Here is an 18,986-nt window from a genome sequence, read left to right as displayed (position 1 = left end):
TGATGGCTATATTCACTCTGCTGTCACTGCCAACTAAAGACAGAGTAGGAGCATATAGCTGAGAGCAGGGAGAAGTAACTTCCTCCTTAGATGATGGTGAACTGTTACATGGGCTCTTAACTTCATGAAGCTCACCCATTCAATACTTAGCAGTAACACGAGACAATCTTGTTAGGACCCTGTAGTGGCTGTTTACCTCCTCCTGTTTTCCCAATGTTAGATTACAACAACACTGTAGCAACAGCAGGGCAACTCATTTGGGCCTCAGCTTTCCATGAGAGCTGAAAGAATCCAGTTTGTGAATCGGTGGTTATGTGAGAAGGGGAGGGGGGAACAGAAAGCAATGAGAGTAAATCCTTTCATTAACACATCACTTTAAAAGCCTACTCTTGCTAGGTTATTTTATATCATGCCTTTTGCTGGTAATGAGAATTACCAATACGCATCTCCTGATAAACAAGCAGGAGAGCCGGAAGTCATTTGACTTGAGCACTTTCAGACTGACTCATTAAATCCCACAGTCTATATGACAACAAAGTCATATTTCTAAGTCGCTAAAGAAGAATGGGCTCAGAAAAGGGACAAAAACCATGGTTTTATTAAAACCAAAAGCATCCAGTGCTTTCAGCTCTTGTATTTTGCCAATAAAGAATTTGCACATACAGAAAGCTAACAGTTTAAGTGTTTACTCTTAAATAATTTTACAACCGATGACAGACAAACAGTTTTCATTCCAAGAAATGTAAACATTTGCTTGTGCAAGTCAACTTTTAACAGACTATGGCTTCTTACATTCATCTCCCTTGCAACATAATCAGCATCTAAACTCTGCTTCTGCGTCATCTAGTTCACACTAGCATACAGCTCTAAAAATAAGTTAAGATTATCTTTTTGTACTAAAACATTTCACTGCTCACAACTGAAGATACATAGTATGTATTGCAGAACACATCACCTGATGAAATATTAAGACTTCCATTGCTCAAATAAACAGCACATTTTCCAGTATTTGTACATGTCGAAATATAGTTCATTTACTTAACAAGAAAACTGTACTCCCACTTTACTCCAATGGAAATTAAAAATGTCTCAGAAGTAGAGCTGGTGTAAGGTCCAACTTAAATATCAGAGTAGCACTACAATACACTTGAAACTATGAAGTAAAGAAAGCAAATGTACCAAGATTCATCAAGTCTTTTCTTCACATCTGTTCAGTTTAAATGTCTGAGATTTTTTTTTTTTTGTGAACTGGTATTTAGTCTAAATGCTGCAGAAATTGTTTTGTGACACGCAGCATGCTTTTAAGAAGCTGAGGTAATCAAGTACGAGCTTTAATGCAAACATTTGTAAAAACACGCTTAAAAAAAATCAAATCCATTTGGGTGAACTAGCAGTTACAGAAAAGCCTAAGTTAAAAAAAAATCTCAACATAAAACCAAAATTGTTATTTGTACAAGTCTATAACTTGTAAATCAGAAAACAAAAATTTATTTTTTTCCAAAGGTTATCCAAGTTACGATAAGCCCATTTAGCAATCATATTAAATCTTATAAGTCTACTGGTTTTGCAGTTGGTAGCAGTTTCACTTTAGATATTGGATTCTTTGGAGAGCCTCTATAACGAAGTTTTTCTTTTCCTGGAGCATTTCTTGCAACAGTAGTTTTTTCTGGAGCAAAACCTGGAATATTTACATCTGCATTAACTTTTAAACTAGATTTCACAGTTTCATGATTGGTTAGATCTTCCAGAACAGACTTCGATGGAAGAACAGTCTCTTTCTGTTCGTAGATTCCAGTCGTTCTTACAGAAAGATCAGGATTATCTGATGGATTTAGACATCTATGACATGATTTGGATGTGAAGTCAAGCTGACTATGAGATGGAGAAGCTTGGTCATATGTACTTTCACTCCTGAGTGAAAAAGCTGTGGAATTCTTAGACAGCTTTTCTGCACAGTAGGAGAGTGCAGAATCACAGCTCAAAGATTTAACAAGTGGTGAACCAACATCATTACCTCTAACCATCTGAGAGCTTACAGATCTTCTGTTAGCCTCCAATAAGGAATTTATTCTTCGTACAGACTGTCGAACAGGAGTACGCTGGAATTTAAGAGGTGGTTTAGTTTTACTTGCAGAACTTGGATCATTTAAGGAAAGCTTGTTAAACCATTGTATGTGGTCAGAAACAGATGATGTTTTAGTTGAAGTTCTATCAGGGTTTTCAGCTTGCAAGTATTGGTTGCCTTCACACCCTGATTTAGGCAACTGCAAAGCAGGAAGCTGTCCTGACCCAGAAAGTTTAGCAGTATTTTCTTCTAAATTACAGCATTTTAATACATGGTTTTCAGATGTTTGTGAATGTGTTAACTCTATTTCCTCTTTTCTTTCAAAGGAATCTAATTTATTTATGCCATTTTTTGCTGGACTGTTCTGCACAGATGATTCATCTTCCCTGGCCTGTACTTCTGGCACAGGAAGTTGTTCTATTATATTTTTTACATCTGGTTTTTGGACCTGAAGTTCAATCTCTATAGAAGTTTTGAAGCTTCTTTTCTCCAAAATTTTACCTGCATCTTTGTTTGATTGTTGTTTGTCAATAGCGTAAGATTGGTTCCGTTGGTGGAACAGCTCTCTGGAGTCTGCAGTTGCTAGACTTCCAGAAAGTTCAGCTGCCAATTCTTTCTCTGGGCTGAGCCCTGTGAGACACAGAGTTTCATGTAATGTTTCACCTGGTACATTTGTAAAAGATGACTTTGTATCAACTATCAGACTTTGAAGATTACTTCCAGATTCAGAGAAGGCTTGTTTAACTTTCAGTAATGTTTCAGCAGTCAAATTACTTTCTTCTTCACAGAGTTTTAACCTGTTGTCTTGTTTGTCTACAGCTGTGGGTCTGTGTTCATCTGGAACAACTGGTGGCTTTCCAAATACAAAAGCAGGTTCTGAAGAACTGTTTCCTGTTTCAGCGTGTCCTGGCAAAATTCCCTCATTGCAGCTGATCTCCTGCGAATCTGTAACAGTAGGACTATTCCATGACATTCTGTGAACTACTTTATCATTGCATTTTGGAGTTAACAAGTTTTCTTCTGACTTGCTCACATTCTTTGAACCTTAAAAATAAATATCACAGGTGTTTATGAATAAGGTCTTACAATTTAAAATGACCAGTATAGGCAAAATTCTTGCTTAAAAAAAAAAAAAAAAAAAAAAAAAAAAAAAAAAAAAAAAAAAAAAAAAAAAAAAAAAAAAAAAAAAAAAAGCTACCAAAGCAGCAGGTACCATTATACCCTGAAGTTTCAGGTGTGGAAAAAGAGGTCACAATATGAAGAACTAAAGTCACATCTCATCATGCTTAACTAGCAGAAGACTAACATACATTAAAAACACAAGAAGCTTGAGCTAAACCATTTTTCCCCCAGGAGACACTGACATTCAGTGAGCTTTTACCTTACTAGCTAGAAACACACCAACTGTTTTTATACCTCCTAGCATAACATTACTTTTGCTTTACAAATGTTTTTCCAGTGTAATACATCCTGAGGTATTTACCTTTCCTGCAGACTTTTTCACTGATGTAAGGGCTGAAGAGTACATCTCTTTTTGCACATTCATCTGTGCTTTCCAAACCTTGTTGACTTGCAAGACGCCTTCCAATATTTTCAGATCTATTACCAACTGCACATCCCGATACAATATTCTTAAACAAAAAAAAAAAGTTAGAGCCTTATATAAACTTGTAAGTTTGGAATCTCATTTACAGATGAGCCATAAGAAAAAGGCTGTACAAAATAGCCATAGCAGCTTTTTTCTGGTCATACTTCATCTTTCCTCAGCTCTCTGTAGACCTAAGTAGTATAAAACCTGCCTACAGCAAGGCAGGCTTAACCACACCCTGAATATAGTGATTGTGTGCACAGCCTCTGTAAAACAAGGGGTTCAAGAACTGTGAGAACTACTGATCAGTGTTTTCACTCAAACTGTCAGGTAAGCTTGCTCTACCTCAAAAAGGTTGGTGGAGAACCAGAAGGGAAGAAGCAAGGAAAAAAATATAATGTCACAAAAAAGATGTCCACCACCCAGTCAACAAATAAAATCTGCCACAAAAACAAACAAACAAACAAACAACCACACAACTCAGAAGTGATACAAAAACAATTGTTCACCATCAATGATTGATGCCCAGCCAATCCCCAACTATTGGCTACTTTGAAAATATTTCCTCTCAGTTGTATCACTGAGCATGACATTGTAGGACATGGAATATTATTTTGGTGAATTCAGGTCAGCTTTCCCAGCTGCACCCCATCAGCCTCTTGCACCACCACAGACAAACCCGAAACAATAAGACAATCAGTTACTGCTATGGAAATAAACCTACAGATTCTTGTACTTGATAGCAGGTCTACTTGTGCTGTGGTCCTACCATTAGCAATTAAGTCCTTCCAGCTAGTGAAAAGCAGTGCCCCAAACTTTATAACATTAAAATTTGTACTGTAACAACAGCAGCATACTTACCTCTCTATTGCTTTTCCCCAAACCAAACTTCAAGCGTAATGACCTACGAACCATCTCTTTTCGGCTAATCTTTGGAGAAAAACAACCTGTTTTTCCTGATTCAGCCCTGGAAAGACAGAAGGGAAAAAGTAACACAAAACTCTTAAGGAGAGGAATGAAACCATCCTTATGCTTATTCTATTCCCTCTGGTTTGAATTCTTCTATTACCTTCATGCCAAGCTTTTTTAATAGGCCCAGGAAAGTTCTTTTGAGGCCTTTATACCAGATCTTATTTTGAGTCACATTTTGCCACATATAGTGATTTTGAGAATACTATAAAGATTTCTTATGATTTAAACCCACAAGTATAATTTTGAAAACCAAAAGAAGTTTTAACACTTTATCACAAAAGGGTTCTAGATCAATTTGCTTTTTGCTTCTGAGTTAAGGCAATTACCTGTATAACTTTTTGTTTGCAAGTCTTTTACTTCTTCTGTTCCCTGTACTAGACAAATGATTTTCACCACCAGTTGAAGGAGATAATGAGGTTTGAGATGACTCAAGAGACACGGAAGGGCTTGCTTCAAAGTGAACTACAGAAACAAAATACATGATCTTAAAATAACCACGAAGTTTTCAGATAAGGACTTAGAGATAATACACTGAAAAAGAGTCTTAATAGAGTACATACTTTGCTTATTTTCTGCAATACTGACTTGAAATTATTTCAACTTCTGCTTTTATTTAAGTGAGGCTGGTGCTTGTAGCAGCCATAGAAGTTGGATTGCAAGTAAATGCATGCTACAGAAAAATAAAAACTTCAAGCAGCAAAGAAAAAAATGAAGGCACTATACCTGATGCTGGTGTCAAGCTGTTGTTGAAAATGCTACTTGGTAACAACTCAAAAGCAAAATTAGGCTTAAAAGATCGCCTCTTCTTGCTGGACAAGCCCTGAGAGCAATCAGCTGGAAGTTTACGCTTGGTACTTGGAGTAAGAACCACAGGAGTCACTGATGAAAGGACTGAAATTAAGAAAACCAAAGTTTTCAACAACAGCTTAAAAGGGTGACAGTTTACTAGTGACAGGTTTGTGTTTTTTGTATGTTTGTTTTTTTTTTTTTTAACCCCAAAAAGAGGTTGTAAAAACTTAGCCAAAGTGCATGCATTTTGAACAGGCAAAAGCAGCCAGATACAGCCATTTGTTGGTGGAGGCTTTTTTGCTCCCCCTCCCCCCCCTTTTTTTTTCTGCATATAAGCTAGAGTACCAGAAAGGAAAATCCAAAACCACATAGTAATAAAATATAGGTATTAGAAAAAAGAAGTTAAGTATAGTCATTTTTCTGTAAGTTTGAAAGTAAAAGTGAAAATTCATTCTCAAGATAAAGTATCGCACTACTGCACTGAAGCCTTAATGTGCATTAGATAAAAAGCGCAAATTCTAATGCTAGAACCATAGCGCACTGCTGCAGTGATTATAGCTGCTCCAAGAACTAAACTAAATGCAGTATCCTCAATAAAATGCAACTATATTCCAAGTTTTACCCAATTTAAACATAATCACTTATCTTCAGTTCAAGCTCTAGAGCTTCTTTGTAGAATATAGTGTACAAATCCAGATGATACTGCATGCGCTTTATTTAGTACAAATATACCGGTACCTACCGCTTCTGTCTTGCTGAGGGGTAGTGGAGGGTGTTCTGTTAGATTTAAATTTATTCAATGCTCCACTAACAATATCTGAAATGCAAGACACACCAAGCAAATCAAATTCAAATATGAAATTTGACTTGCTCTAGTTTCAACTGAAATTTAATTTGTATTCTTTCAGAGATATAAAACAAATCACTTTAAATGGCTGTTTTATGTACAGAAGAAACCTAAAGCCTTTTTTTGTTGCTTTCACAATAACTTAAATTTTTTTTCCCCCTTTAAAAAAAAAAAAAAATCATGCAAAGGCAGCAGTTTTTTTTCGTAGTGAATTCTACTGGTCAATATAAAGAGATGCCTTCTTGATTTCTTGTAGGCACACCCAGAAATTATCCATTGAAGACTTTCTCACAGACTTTACTGGGCAGTCCTCTTGTACTTGAAAAGCACTTTGGGCAGAGGCCCAAATACAAGTATGAAATTTTCATCTTTTCATCTTGCTTTTCCATTAATAATTATTTCCTTTTTTTTTTTTTCCTGAGAAATTAATCCCAGTAGAACGTATGCATGAACTCTTATTGGTTTTCCTGCTTTTAAGAGAGTAAACCAGAATCATTTTTATTACGTGCTACTGCATCCTACAGTTGTATTTCCATATATTCATTGCAAAGCTCAGCAAGCTATAAGGCTGAAGTAGTTCTTTTGTAGTGTCCGGTGTCAGGAAGTTTTTCAACACTCATCTTTGAAAGAAGATGAAGTGTAGTAACGCTATGTTCTATTATATCTGGAGAAAGAGTAGAAGCTGACTCCTACCAGGATATATTCAATAGAATTTACAAATTCTAGCTGCTGCTTCCGAAAATCTGAACATTCATGAACATTTACCACTTTGCAACTCTGGAAAATCTTGCTACTTCAAAGAAACAAAAAAGCATATTACACAAAAGCTTGCCTTGGCTAAACATATACAGTAGTAAAGTGTTAATGTCAACTGTTGTCAGGTTTAATATTCCAAGTATATGAGCTAAATATATATTCATATATTTATAGCAATACATACAAGATCAGTATAATAATTAGAACCAAGTCTAACAGAACAGAAACCATTCAGTTAACCAGTTGTCCATACTGTGGACATTGTCCATATTAGCTCAAACAACCTATTGAATAGCTATACTACAAATAAAAGAACAAATCCATGATAGAGTGGAAAATAGTCAGTAAGAACTCACATTGAGTTTCTACAAGTGGGTAGCTTTAGTGCTTTTCTGCTGCTTAACAAGAACGTATTCTTAGTATTTTAATATTAGCAGACATTCTAATGACACGCATAGCTTCTTAGTTTCAAGGTAATACATCTTTTTAAAAAGTGTAATGTGTAAGTCTCAACGAAATTCATACAGTTCTTGCCTTATTTATGCATTACAACAACAACAAAAAAAAAAAACAACCAAAACACCATCTTCTCATCCATCTAGGTTTAAAAACAATTAAGCCTGGAGCTGTTAAAAATGAGAAAACAAAAGTGTGTATAAATCTGTTACATCTGTGTTGCCTAAAAATGAAAGATTAAAACTAAAAAAATCCTTACTGGGTTGGTTTAAATTTCACTGAAACTAAATTGATTTATCCTCTATTAAGTATATTAGAGCTCAGTAATAATGTATCGCACAAACGAAAAACGATGGCAGGCAAGTGATTAGAAGTTAATGTTGTGGACTGAGAGAAAAAATAATGATTCATAACCTGCATATATGTAAGATACGCAGATTTGATAGTGTATTTCCCTGAATTTCTTCATCCCATACACAAGATACACAGTTGTGACAGTGCTGTCATACTACTAGCTCTTGAAGGAAGACATATCAGCATATTATATCTGATTCTTTGACAATTTCTAGCTTACACAGGAGTATCGTGCTTCTAGAAGTCTAATTTGTTAAGGGTCAGCATACCTAAAGTTGCAAAAATCTTTCAGTCGCTGAAGCTTTCACACGACATACCTACCCCCAACACTTCGGTGCTTCCTCCTCTTACATTCACTGGGAGATTCATTTTCACTGTCTTCATGGCCCCTCAGTGAGGGAGTAGACTGAAAGGCATCAACACCTAACATTGCAGGAATCTTTTCCAAGATAAATTCTGGTACCTGTCCTGAATTGGTTAAGAAATATTTTTTAATATTATTTAAAAAGCTATAAGGAAAAAACTGTATACAAGTACATGCAAGATGACATTCTGATAAACGTTTATCACTTACCAATTTCTTCTGCATGATCAATAAATGTCTGCACAACAGCAGCCTGCAAGCGAATTTTTTTTTCTGTGGTGGTTGACATCTTTTCACTTTCGTTCACATGCAAGAGGTTGGGAGCAAAAATCACTGCCAAATTGCTGCTATCCATTCTGTTTTCATTGGATCTTAATGAGACAAAAATATTTCTTAATGCAGATTATCAGGACATAAGCACTACAGAGAGAAAGGCCAAATAACAAACACAGTTGAAAAAAAATGCAGTTATTCACTTGGGTACTCACATTACAAAATTAATGTGTATGCTTCTGTACCCTAGGCTCGGTATCTGTATGACTGTTACTGAATTCAACGTGTTATACATACCTTGCACTCAGAAAAACTGATGGGTATCAGATTATGTTAGTTTCATGAGTTACCCCTTTTGCTTTCCAGAGTAGGAAGAAATACAGCTATGAAAGACTGGAATAGTCTCCAGCATAAGAAGGTTTCATAAGAAAACACTTTGGATTTATGAAGACCATGCCCAACTTCTAGTAAATGACTGCATGTAAGAAAATTTTAAAGTCACAGGAAGTTACAGCAGTTGCTTGAAAAAGAAAGTTAACCTAGCTTCAAGTTGCTTACAATCATTTTAGGGACACTGACCTTAGGGACACATTTCTCAGAAATTTGAAAAAGAACCGCAAAGCTTCAATTGTTCCGTCTGTCATTAAACACGAAAGCAACATAGTTGCAGTTTTCTTCTCGTTTCCTAGCTGCTGAGCTTTAAAAAGGCCTTCTTGCAGATGAGGTGGAAGGATCGGTTCTGGCAGCTCTCTGAAGAACTGTTTAAGAAGCCCTGCAACATCACATGGTAGCGCAGCTGACAGGCAGTTTTCACCTTGATCCAGTTTACTCTGAAATTGTTCAGAAGAAATGAAGTCTTCAACGTACTGTCAGATTTCTAACTTTATGTATTATTCTCTAACCTGTATCAGAAAAAAGACTGTCTGATCTTCCCCATTTTTTACTTTTAGCCTTGTCACGCTTTACCTAATTACACTATCTACAAAAAGACACAGATGATGTTATCTGATAACTTGTATTTATTTACTGGTTCTCCCCTAGATGCAGCAACTCATTTCTAAAGCAGATAATGTTACCAGTCTACTTCCAATGTTAGAACTCAGATATGACTGAAAAGCATCCAAAAAACTACGATGTACAGATGATCAAGTGAAACACTAATAATTAAAAAAAAAAAAAAAGCTTTAGGGAATACCTTTAAGGCTTTGATACGAACAAGAGATCCAGATTTTCTGAAGAGTCCTTCAGTATTAATATGTTCTTCCAGATACTCACAGGCATCAACCAGAAAACTAAGGAAAGAAGAGCAACATACTTCTGACCTTCAGAACATATTTTTCCCAGAAAAACTGCTTTATAATAAATAGATAAAACTTAATACATAGGATTGTTTTCCCCAGCAACAATAAAGAAGCTGTGGATCCGAATTCCCCCCCATCTAATCTCTATTTCCCTCCTCCCCCAATTGAAACTATTGTTGTTTCCCTATAATATTTAACAGATGTGCAAAAAAAAAGATACCCCACCCTCCCCTTGATGAGTACACTATTATTTAGATTTACACTTCTTTGCTCTCTCTCATATATACAGTGTTAATTTACCTGGGAATATACCCATATCCTGGCACAAGTGATTGTGGTAATGCATGAAAAGATACTCCAAAGATCTTACCCTATAAGATAAAACTCAGTGTTATTCAAAGACTGACAGAATTACCAACTACTTATTACAGAAATGCACGTGGTACTCTGTGGTATTTTTTTTTGTTTAAAAGTAGTTTAAACAAAAAGAAAGCCTTTCAAATATGAGATATTGCCAGGAAAAACTTTCATCTCTAAATACATGAGCCTATGTTGATTCTAGTTACACATAACAAACTAGATTGCTGTGAAATAATAGAAAGCTTTTCTGCAGCATGTTTTGCATATTTTATTTCACAAGGAGTCAGTTTTGCTATAAGGCCACAAAATTGGTAAGGGTATTTATCCACAGACTCTTCTGGAATCACATCTCACTTTTTCAAATTGACAAAATCCCATTTTTCTTTAATAAGTATAAATAAGTAAAACCAAATCAACACAACTTTGAAACAACCTTAAAAAAAAAAAAAAAAAGCAATTTTTCTCATCATCTGAAGCAGTCAAGACTGATGTTTCAGGAAGGACTGTAGAGAACTCTCCTGAACTTCTGCATTCAGTTTTACAATAGTTTCACCTCACAAGATGACATCAGAGCATTAAAAAATACATAATGTCTTCAGTTATTATTACTGATGAGCATCTACAGTGTTTTTTTGGACCCTTTTTTATGTTGTTTTCTTTTAAACATTTACCTGAGGTGACTGCACAGTTGTTTCAGTTATAGAAGCTTACAATTTGATTTAAAAATACAAGTTATTTCTTTACCCTACCTCTTTTCTATTTAAATTAACAGAAAACATGAGCAAGCCTCCCCCACCACCTCCCATCCAAAAGGGCCTGATCAGTCCACACAATATTGTTGTTATCAGAGATGAATACAAATTCTCAGTCATTTCTGCCCGAAATTCAAAGTGCTGACCACATTCAGACAACAGTTAATCAGTAACTAACCAATCCTTGAGGCCACCTTTGGCCTATCTATCCTCCAGAAAACAAACATCACATGACAGATAAGGGAAATGAAGCAACATATGCTTCTGTCATCATATTCCAGATTGCTACCCTTGAGTACAAAAGGGAGCTTAACTCCAATATATAATGTTTTTCTGTATTTATGAGACGTTTTAATAGAGAATTCCAGCAACTTGCAATTCTATATTTACAATTCATAACTGATATCACTCACTTCACTGGGTTTTGGCTGGCATATCAGAAGTCATGATTTGTTTCAAGAACTGAACTGAAACAATGCCTGTTCCTTTGAAATAGAATAGCCCAAGCAAAACAGATGTTGTTCTCTGCTTTTTCTTACCTTGCTCATTTATTATTTAATTTTCTTCCTTGTATATTAAAATACTACAGGAAGATTTACAGACATCTTTTATCATGATGCACATACATACCTATTCAGTCCTTATATTTCTTCCAGTAATAAAACTAAAGTCTACATTCATATTGTTGATTTTGACAAGGGGGAGGGCATCCATTCTAACTTTACTCTCACTCCCTCGTTTTTTGAGTGTTTTTGCAACATCTTCAGTTGACATTGACCAAGGGTTACCGCAGCACTTTGTAACGCCTTCACAGCAACGGAAGCAGTCTTACAGAAAGCCCGTGCTGGGCACACTCGGTTCTGGGCCGTATCCGTTGCACGGGGGTCTCGGTTAGGCTCTAACAGGGGCCACTTCCACGTTTTATGAAGCAGGTTCCAGCAGGGAACCTACACCCAGCACCGGCCCTGAAGCACACGGGGCCGCCACCGCCCAGCACAGCGACGAGAGCACCCGCGCCCCCCCCCCCCCTTGGCGACGGCCGCCCCGAAATGGCGGCGGGGGCTCGGGACGCGCCGCCCTCGGGCCACCACCGCCGCCTCCCTACCTCCGCGGCCGTCGCTCCGTGCGTCCTGGCGGCCGGCGGGCAGCTGCCGCCCTTCACCTTGATGCCATAGGAGGCGCGGAGCTCCTGCAGCACAGCCAGGCGCTGCACGCCGCGCCGCCGCTCCGCCATGCCGCTGCCCTCAGGCCCAGCGCAGCGCCATGCCCGCCGCCGCCACCCCGCCCGCCGCCGGGCTCAAACCCAGCGCCGGCCCCGGCCTCGCCTCCCATTGGCTGCCTCCCGTTCGAAATCGGGCCCCGGCCGCCCAACGGCTGGAAGGGGTTGGGCCGGCAGCGCCTGCTTCGTGCGCCGCCTCCGGACGTTCGCGCCGGCTGCCTCAGCGCCGCCTCAAGCCCCCCAGCGGCGAGGCGCGGGCGTTACCTCAGTGCCCGCCCGCTGCCACGGTCACCGCCATCGCCAGCGGCAGGAGGGGGCGCCCGGGGGACAGGGACAGGGACGGGGCTGCTGCACGACACGACACGACACGACACGACACGCGAGCCCTTCTCTCCGCCCAGCGTCCCCAGCCGGCTCCCGGCACGCGTCACCCACCTCTTTTGTTTGTTTTCAAATAAATCCCTACTTGAAACGGCAAACCGCAGCGCTTCCGCGACTGGGCTGAATTCTCAAGGGAGGGAGGAATGCAGGGTGTCAGTGTTGGCCATAGTGACACTATAAATGGGGAAAGAAAACCGTGAAGATCTTCACGCCCACTTTCACCACCGATGCTACTTTGTCCCACATGAGCATTGCTGCGTGCAGAGCCACCTCCCCTGGCTCATCACTGTGCACAGGACCGCCGTTACTGCCGGGCACAGTGGCAGTGTCACCACCAGCACCGGGGTTGTTTGTACTGTCTAAACTTGAGCTTGCTTACCTATTCCTCACTGTGTCCTCACACACCTTCCCTGTATAATAAATAGCAGGTTGGACGTGATTTTTTCTCACGTAAAACCCCAAGATTTTGATTATGGATGTCAAAATCATTGTGTCCTTGAGCACATCTAATAGTCCTGTAAATGTGGTATATATATAAAATGTGGTATATATATAAAAGTGTAGTCTAAGTAAGTACTATTATCTGTCCTGGCACTTCATTTATGTGACAATAAGAAATTCCAAACCCTGAAGATACTTCACTGATAAGAATTACAAGAGTAAAAGTAATAGATATAGGACCCCATCCTTGCAAATTTTAACATTACTCTAGTGAAATATATCAAACACAAAATAGTCTCATTTACTTTTCTCATTTACTCACTTTTACTTTCTCATTTACTCATTTACTGGCCTGAGTAAAGATGAGATAAATGAGTAAAACAGCCCAAGTTTAATATTATAGAATATAAATTAGTTTATTTTTAACACATACAAACACAGTTTGACTGTAGATGCGATGATATAAAAAATGAATATTTCTCAAGGGTCCCACAACAGGGAAAATCTCCAAGAAATAAAGTAGATATCTTAGAATTTAATTTAAGTAATCACCATCCGACTTAGTTTTCTGTAGTAATGACAAATTACACAAGAGGGAGCTGTGATCTGATAAATATTTTTTAATTCCATGTAAAATCTTTTCCATTCAGAATTCACTAAGAAAAAACACATGATGATAGTAAGTGTTGCATTTAGGGTTCTCTGTTGTCATCTAAAAAGTGATGGAGGTCTTTATATATATATATATATATATATATTGTATTAGATAGTACTGTGGCTTTAAGTATTTTGTCAAAAACATCAAGTATTTTAATATCCTCTAGGTGACTATTTTAACACATTTCTGCTTTATTTACAGTTAGAGACAGAAAAATACTTTGCAAATAAGAATTAGGCATTTAATTTAGGAACCAGTTCTAGCATCCCAACAATCTATTACATTCTTTCAAAATTGAGCTAAAAAAAATAGAGCAAAAACAGCTATTAGACTTTTTTTTTTTTTTTTCCTGCAAAATTGTCTAAGAATTGACATGACCAGCTTCTGACATTTTAAATAATTCTAATTTTCAGAGGCTACAGGGAAAACCCTTGAATGAAGTAAATGTTATAACTCATGTCATGAGGTCGGTCAGGTTTACAGGTCATTTTATATCCAACATGTAATTTACAAATGTATTTGTACACACACACACCCCCTTTTTCACTATTCACTACATGTAAATGTTTACATTTTAGGAGTTAAAAAACAATAACAACGACAACAACAAAAAACACCTGAAATTAGTATAGGACTTTGTGAACTTTGGAAGCTACTCCAGAACTGAGAGCTTTTAAAAAGAACTCAAATGTTTACTAACCTTCTAATTTCAGTGACCACTCAGAACATTCAGTGGCTGAGACAACTAGAAACTCAGCCAGAGAAAGCAGAAACAAGCTTCTTCAACAAGCTAGTAACATTATGAGGAGAAGGGAAAACAGAACTTACTCCTAAATATGAACAAACTGAACAAACTCAAAACTCGGAGGGAAAGAGCGTAAGTATCCCTCACTCTGGTACTACCTTACCTCTTCAACCAAATGAGCTCAGGGCAGCAAGATATGCTGGACCATACCACCCAGAGAAACTGAAAATCAACTGCATGAGGGGCATTTACATGCTGGTGTCCTCAGTGTCTGTCTTTTAGTATAGTTTATTCTGAATATCCTTCCTCATTCTTGCCTCTTCCTGGCAAGATAATTCCTAATCTCTCAATTAGGAATTATTTACTCCAATTCCCAGTTGTCCTCTACACATTGTTCAGGTTGCATTTGTGCTAGTTATGTCTTCATATATGTATACATCTTTACATCAAAGAAGACAGATACCCAGGAAGAATCAAAATGAAAAGATAGAAAGATAGGAGTTGCATTCTGCAGTTTAAATATTTAACATATTTAACAGAAATATTAAACGTCTAAAGCTAACACACAAGCTGATCATGCATATTTCCACCTTAATATACATGTACTACAACAGGGACTCTGAGAGAGGACCAAAGTGCATAATACATTCAAAAGCCCAGGAAATATTTCCCAGAATTCAAATTACTGTCCTATAAATTATGGTTTTGTTTATCAGTAAAACTTAAAGTTTTAGTAGTTCTGTGAATAGTAGCCTACAGTAGATAGAATCACTGCTCAGTATTTTATTGACATCCTAGGCAATTCAGGATAATTAGCCTCAAGGTAAATAATCTTTTAACTCCATTTAATTTTCCTAGGATACTCCATTTCTCAGAGAAGATATTCGTAACAGTCTTTGTTACTCTCATTCAGGATAGCAATTCTATGGTTAGGTTTTACTTTCAAGACATACAAAGCAAAATGTAGCCTAAGTGATGCATATATTTAATGACAATTTTAAGTAGTTTTCAACTGTTTTGTTTGTTTTTGCCTTTTTTATCCAGTGTTTATTTTAAGCTTGAAAAAGAGCCCAAGTGCCTAAAGACTTATCTTTTTTTTTTTTTTTTTTTTTTTTTTTTTTTCTCCACCTGTACCAGATGGTCTTACAAGAGCTATTACCTGAAAACCTAATCTAAGGTTATAGGAAGGATAATGACAGTTACCCTGCTACAAAAGTACAAAAACATAACAGTACATAAATACTTTTGTTTATTTATATCTTGGAAAGATACAAGCTTATTTGGAAATCTGGGTCTTAGCTGCTGCTGCACCTCTCCACGTATTGGTAAAGACTGCAGACTTCCCTAGCAAGTTCTCAAAACATCTATTGCAAGATAGATAAATTCATCTATTAAAAAATGAGTAATAAAGAAGTTATCCAGCTGTCTCTTGAAAGAGTTACCATCATCTAAATTGAGGTCTGTCTTTCTCACCCCCCAAAATGTATCACAACATTAATTACTTTTGAGAACACTTCTAGATATTCACCAAAATTGATAGATGCATGTGAACTTACACTTGCGTCATTTTAAATGGTGGGTTAAAAGGGACCACTGGACATCTTTAATTAGCAAAGTGAAAACTGGGAGGCATTTTCATTTTTACTTTGGGTTGTTCACACATGCTATTTATTCTTTTCATATATTCTGAAAAATGCATTTAATCAATCTGCTTATCATGAATTCCAATCTCTTTCTAGCTATATTTAACCACAGTTAGCGATATGTACTTACAGCTGTGCATATCTTCTAAACCTTTGTCTTGGTCCAGGTGGCCTGGCAGCTAATGGAAGATAACAGCCCCTAAAACTTGGGAGCATTTAGGTGCTTTGTCTGGACTGGAATCCAGAAGTCTGTGTTCATTTGCACTTCATGAGAAGCATAACTCTTTGTTTAGAGCAGAAAAAGGGAACTCTGGCCACTCTTTTAGAGGCAGGTGTCCTAATCACTTTTTCCAAACAATTGAAAATAGCTTTCTTTTTCCCATTGCTTCTATCATTTTGAATAAAGCACTAATTATGAAACTTAAAAGTATGTATTGTTATTTTTTCTACTTCAGGGGAGCTCAAATCCTTGTTGTTCACCACTTGACATGCCCTAATCACCAGGTTAGCGGTAGAAGAGAGGTTCTTATTTATCTACTGGAATGGGGACTGGGTGGGAGGGAAAGAGAACATGAAGGAAAATAAGAAAAAATATTAGTTCTATGTTCCAAAGACTGCTCTTTATTATTATTATTATTATTATTATTATTATTATTATTATTATTATTATTATTATTATTATTAATTATATTATTATTATATTATATTATTATATAATAATAATAATAATTATTATTATTATTAATTATATTATTATATTATATTATTATTATATATAATAATAATAATAATAATAATAATAATAATAATAATAATAATTTTTTAATCCAGCTAAGAGTTCAGTACAAATTAAAAGAACTATTTTGGTGCAGGGGTGGCAGCCAGAGTATCCTGATACTAACTTGTTGAATGAGTCATATTGTTGCACTTACTTTTTTTTTTTTTTTTTTTTTTTCTGACTCACTGAATTTATCTTCTTTTTTCCTTCCCTCTGCTGTATCTTTATTAGAAGTAGTGGAAAGTCTCCTTTCTTTCCACTTCCCTTACTTCATCATCATAGACTAATATCTGGTAGATAGACAGGCTTTCTAATGGGAGAACAATATGTGGTTCACTCGTCGAAAACAAAAAAAATAAAAATTCCATTCCTTGGGAAATGCTGTAACTACTAGGAAATTGCATGAAAGATGGGTATGAACTCTCCTGCAGTTACACTGATAATAAAACAAGAATATTATAATCTATTTTATTGGCTACCCAGTCCTGTAGGCCTATTGTGAGGAAGCCCATCAGAACACTACTGAAAGAGGGTTTAGATTAAGGAACTAATTTCAAGATGTCAGACAACCTTTGATATTAGGTTAAGTAGAAAGGAAGAAGTTTACCTCTTTTCTGGCATGTGTTCTGGACATTTTCATATTCTAGATGCCTGAAGAATATAAAATTCAAAGAGCAGGAATTTTAGATACTTCTAGCCCTGAGTGGAAGCCGAGTGGGGGTTTTACAAGTTGCTTTTTTACACTTGTGCCTGAAGTGGGATCTCAGATGAAATGCAGTTGCCCAAGTCTTTTATTAGGCACCCAAGGCTTTAGTCAGATATGTCACGGCATATTTGAAGCAGGAGCTATTCTGAAATCTTCAGAAGTTTAGCTCCAGACACAAATCTTGATGTTTGCTCTCCTGACTTTTGATCTTTCCTTTTCAGTGCGGGAAGGAGAGATGGTAAAGCAAGCTGTGTATGGGAAATTAAAATTAGAACAAAAGCCTGTCCAAATTATGCAACAAGGATCATTATGCTATAAAATTGCTCTTCAAATGTGGTTGTCATTGAAAGATATTAAGATTTCAACAGTTATTTTCCTGATGAAGACTTAATTTCTTGCATAAAAAGGTTTTTAGGCTTAAAGCTGTGCCTACACAGTTAGTATCCTTTGGTTTTTCAAATCAGTTTGAAGGGTACTAACAGATTGGAATGTAACAGAAGTATTTTTCTTCATTACAGATCAATTGTCCCAAACCACTTTCACAATTGTCTTAGAATTTAAATAATTTACAAATGTAACATATCGTTAGCTGCAATGATCACTATATCATTTTGCAATACAGTCTTAGGAAACAGCCTCACTGCAGGCTTGAGGCTCATGTTGTTGAATCTACAGTAGTGTTCAAGGTGAATAAAGCTGTAACTAAATTTCATCTGCAAATTCAAAGGAGGATTGGAATACAGCAGAGAACAGAAGCTACAGGTTCCCTTTTTTAACCCCATTCTCTTTCTGCCATGGAATGGGGTATTTGTGCATGCAGCAAGGCAGAAATAAGTTATTTTAACATACCACAGTGTTTGAAGAAACAAATTCTGTAAATAATATTCTTGATGTTGCCACTGTTATTGAGGTTCGTATGGTGCATAGGTAGGTACATGTCACTGGAGGGCTCTGTAGTGCATATCTGTAATCAAAACACACCCTTTGACCTAGAAACAACCTGATGTGGAGTTTCAAACAGACTTACTTTGAAGGGCAAACACGGGCTTTTCTTCCTCAGTTTCCCCCCTAGTCATTCCATGTTCACCCCTTACATAGCCAGTTGTTTGTTGTGGGGTTGTTATATCCCAGTGTCTGGGATGGGAAATCTGGACCCTGTCCTTCTCCTACTGTGTGGTGCTGGGCTGCTCTTAAACCTCCATCTGTAAAATGCTCTCTCTACTAAATGTTTAAAGGTGAGTAGATAAGTATTTTGTGTGTTTACTTAATATATTCCCCCTACCCATGTTCCATTCTTTTCATCTCTGGCATTTTTTTAGTCTGATTTCTTTATACAAATCCTTTTTTTTTTTTTTTTTTTTCCCCTCAAGTAGACAAGATAATTCTGTATGAACAAGAATATTTTTATTTTCATTACTTCATTATTTTCCTTTCTCTTTCCTTTTAAACATTTATTTGTGCCTTCTGGACTTAGCTAGCATTTTAGCCTACTTATGCTAGATGCTACAAAAATCCAGTAAGAGACAGGACATACTAAG

General features: G+C 36.9%; 1 protein-coding gene across 2 annotated transcripts; it reads right to left on the bottom strand.

Annotated features, from left to right (window-relative positions):
- Positions 1–575: 575 nt before the first annotated feature.
- On the bottom strand, positions 576–12,166 carry ARHGAP11A (Rho GTPase activating protein 11A). 2 transcript variants are annotated; one of them, XM_084287182.1, is made up of 12 exons: positions 11,983–12,166; positions 10,066–10,136; positions 9,660–9,756; positions 9,044–9,294; positions 8,402–8,562; positions 8,149–8,295; positions 6,157–6,231; positions 5,349–5,516; positions 4,952–5,087; positions 4,515–4,620; positions 3,549–3,696; positions 576–3,109 (listed from the first exon to the last, which is right to left on the bottom strand). In XM_084287182.1, the coding sequence occupies exons 1-12, from the start codon at positions 12,109–12,111 to the stop codon at positions 1,548–1,550; spliced, it is 3,051 nt and encodes a 1,016-aa protein (XP_084143308.1). In that variant the 5' UTR covers positions 12,112–12,166; the 3' UTR covers positions 576–1,547. The 2 variants fall into 2 exon arrangements, with proteins under 2 accessions (XP_084143308.1, XP_084143309.1); XM_084287183.1 differs by lacking the exon at positions 6,157–6,231.
- Between the last annotated feature and the right edge of the window lie 6,820 nt (positions 12,167–18,986).

Source organism: Netta rufina (genome assembly GCF_964035555.1).
Source record: "Netta rufina genome assembly, chromosome: 5".
Lineage (NCBI taxonomy): Eukaryota > Metazoa > Chordata > Aves > Anseriformes > Anatidae > Netta > Netta rufina.
This window is presented reverse-complemented; position numbering and strand designations above follow the sequence as displayed.

Coding starts and splice junctions, on each gene's coding strand:
- ARHGAP11A (XM_084287182.1), bottom strand. CDS start 12,111: ATGGCGGAGCGGCGGCGCGGCGTGCAGCGCCTGGCTGTGCTGCAGGAG. Junction 9,757..10,065: donor GGATATGGGTATATTCCCAG/GTAAATTAACAC, acceptor TTCTTTCCTTAG/TTTTCTGGTTGATGCCTGTG. Junction 4,621..4,951: donor GCAAACAAAAAGTTATACAG/GTAATTGCCTTA, acceptor CTGTCTTTCCAG/GGCTGAATCAGGAAAAACAG.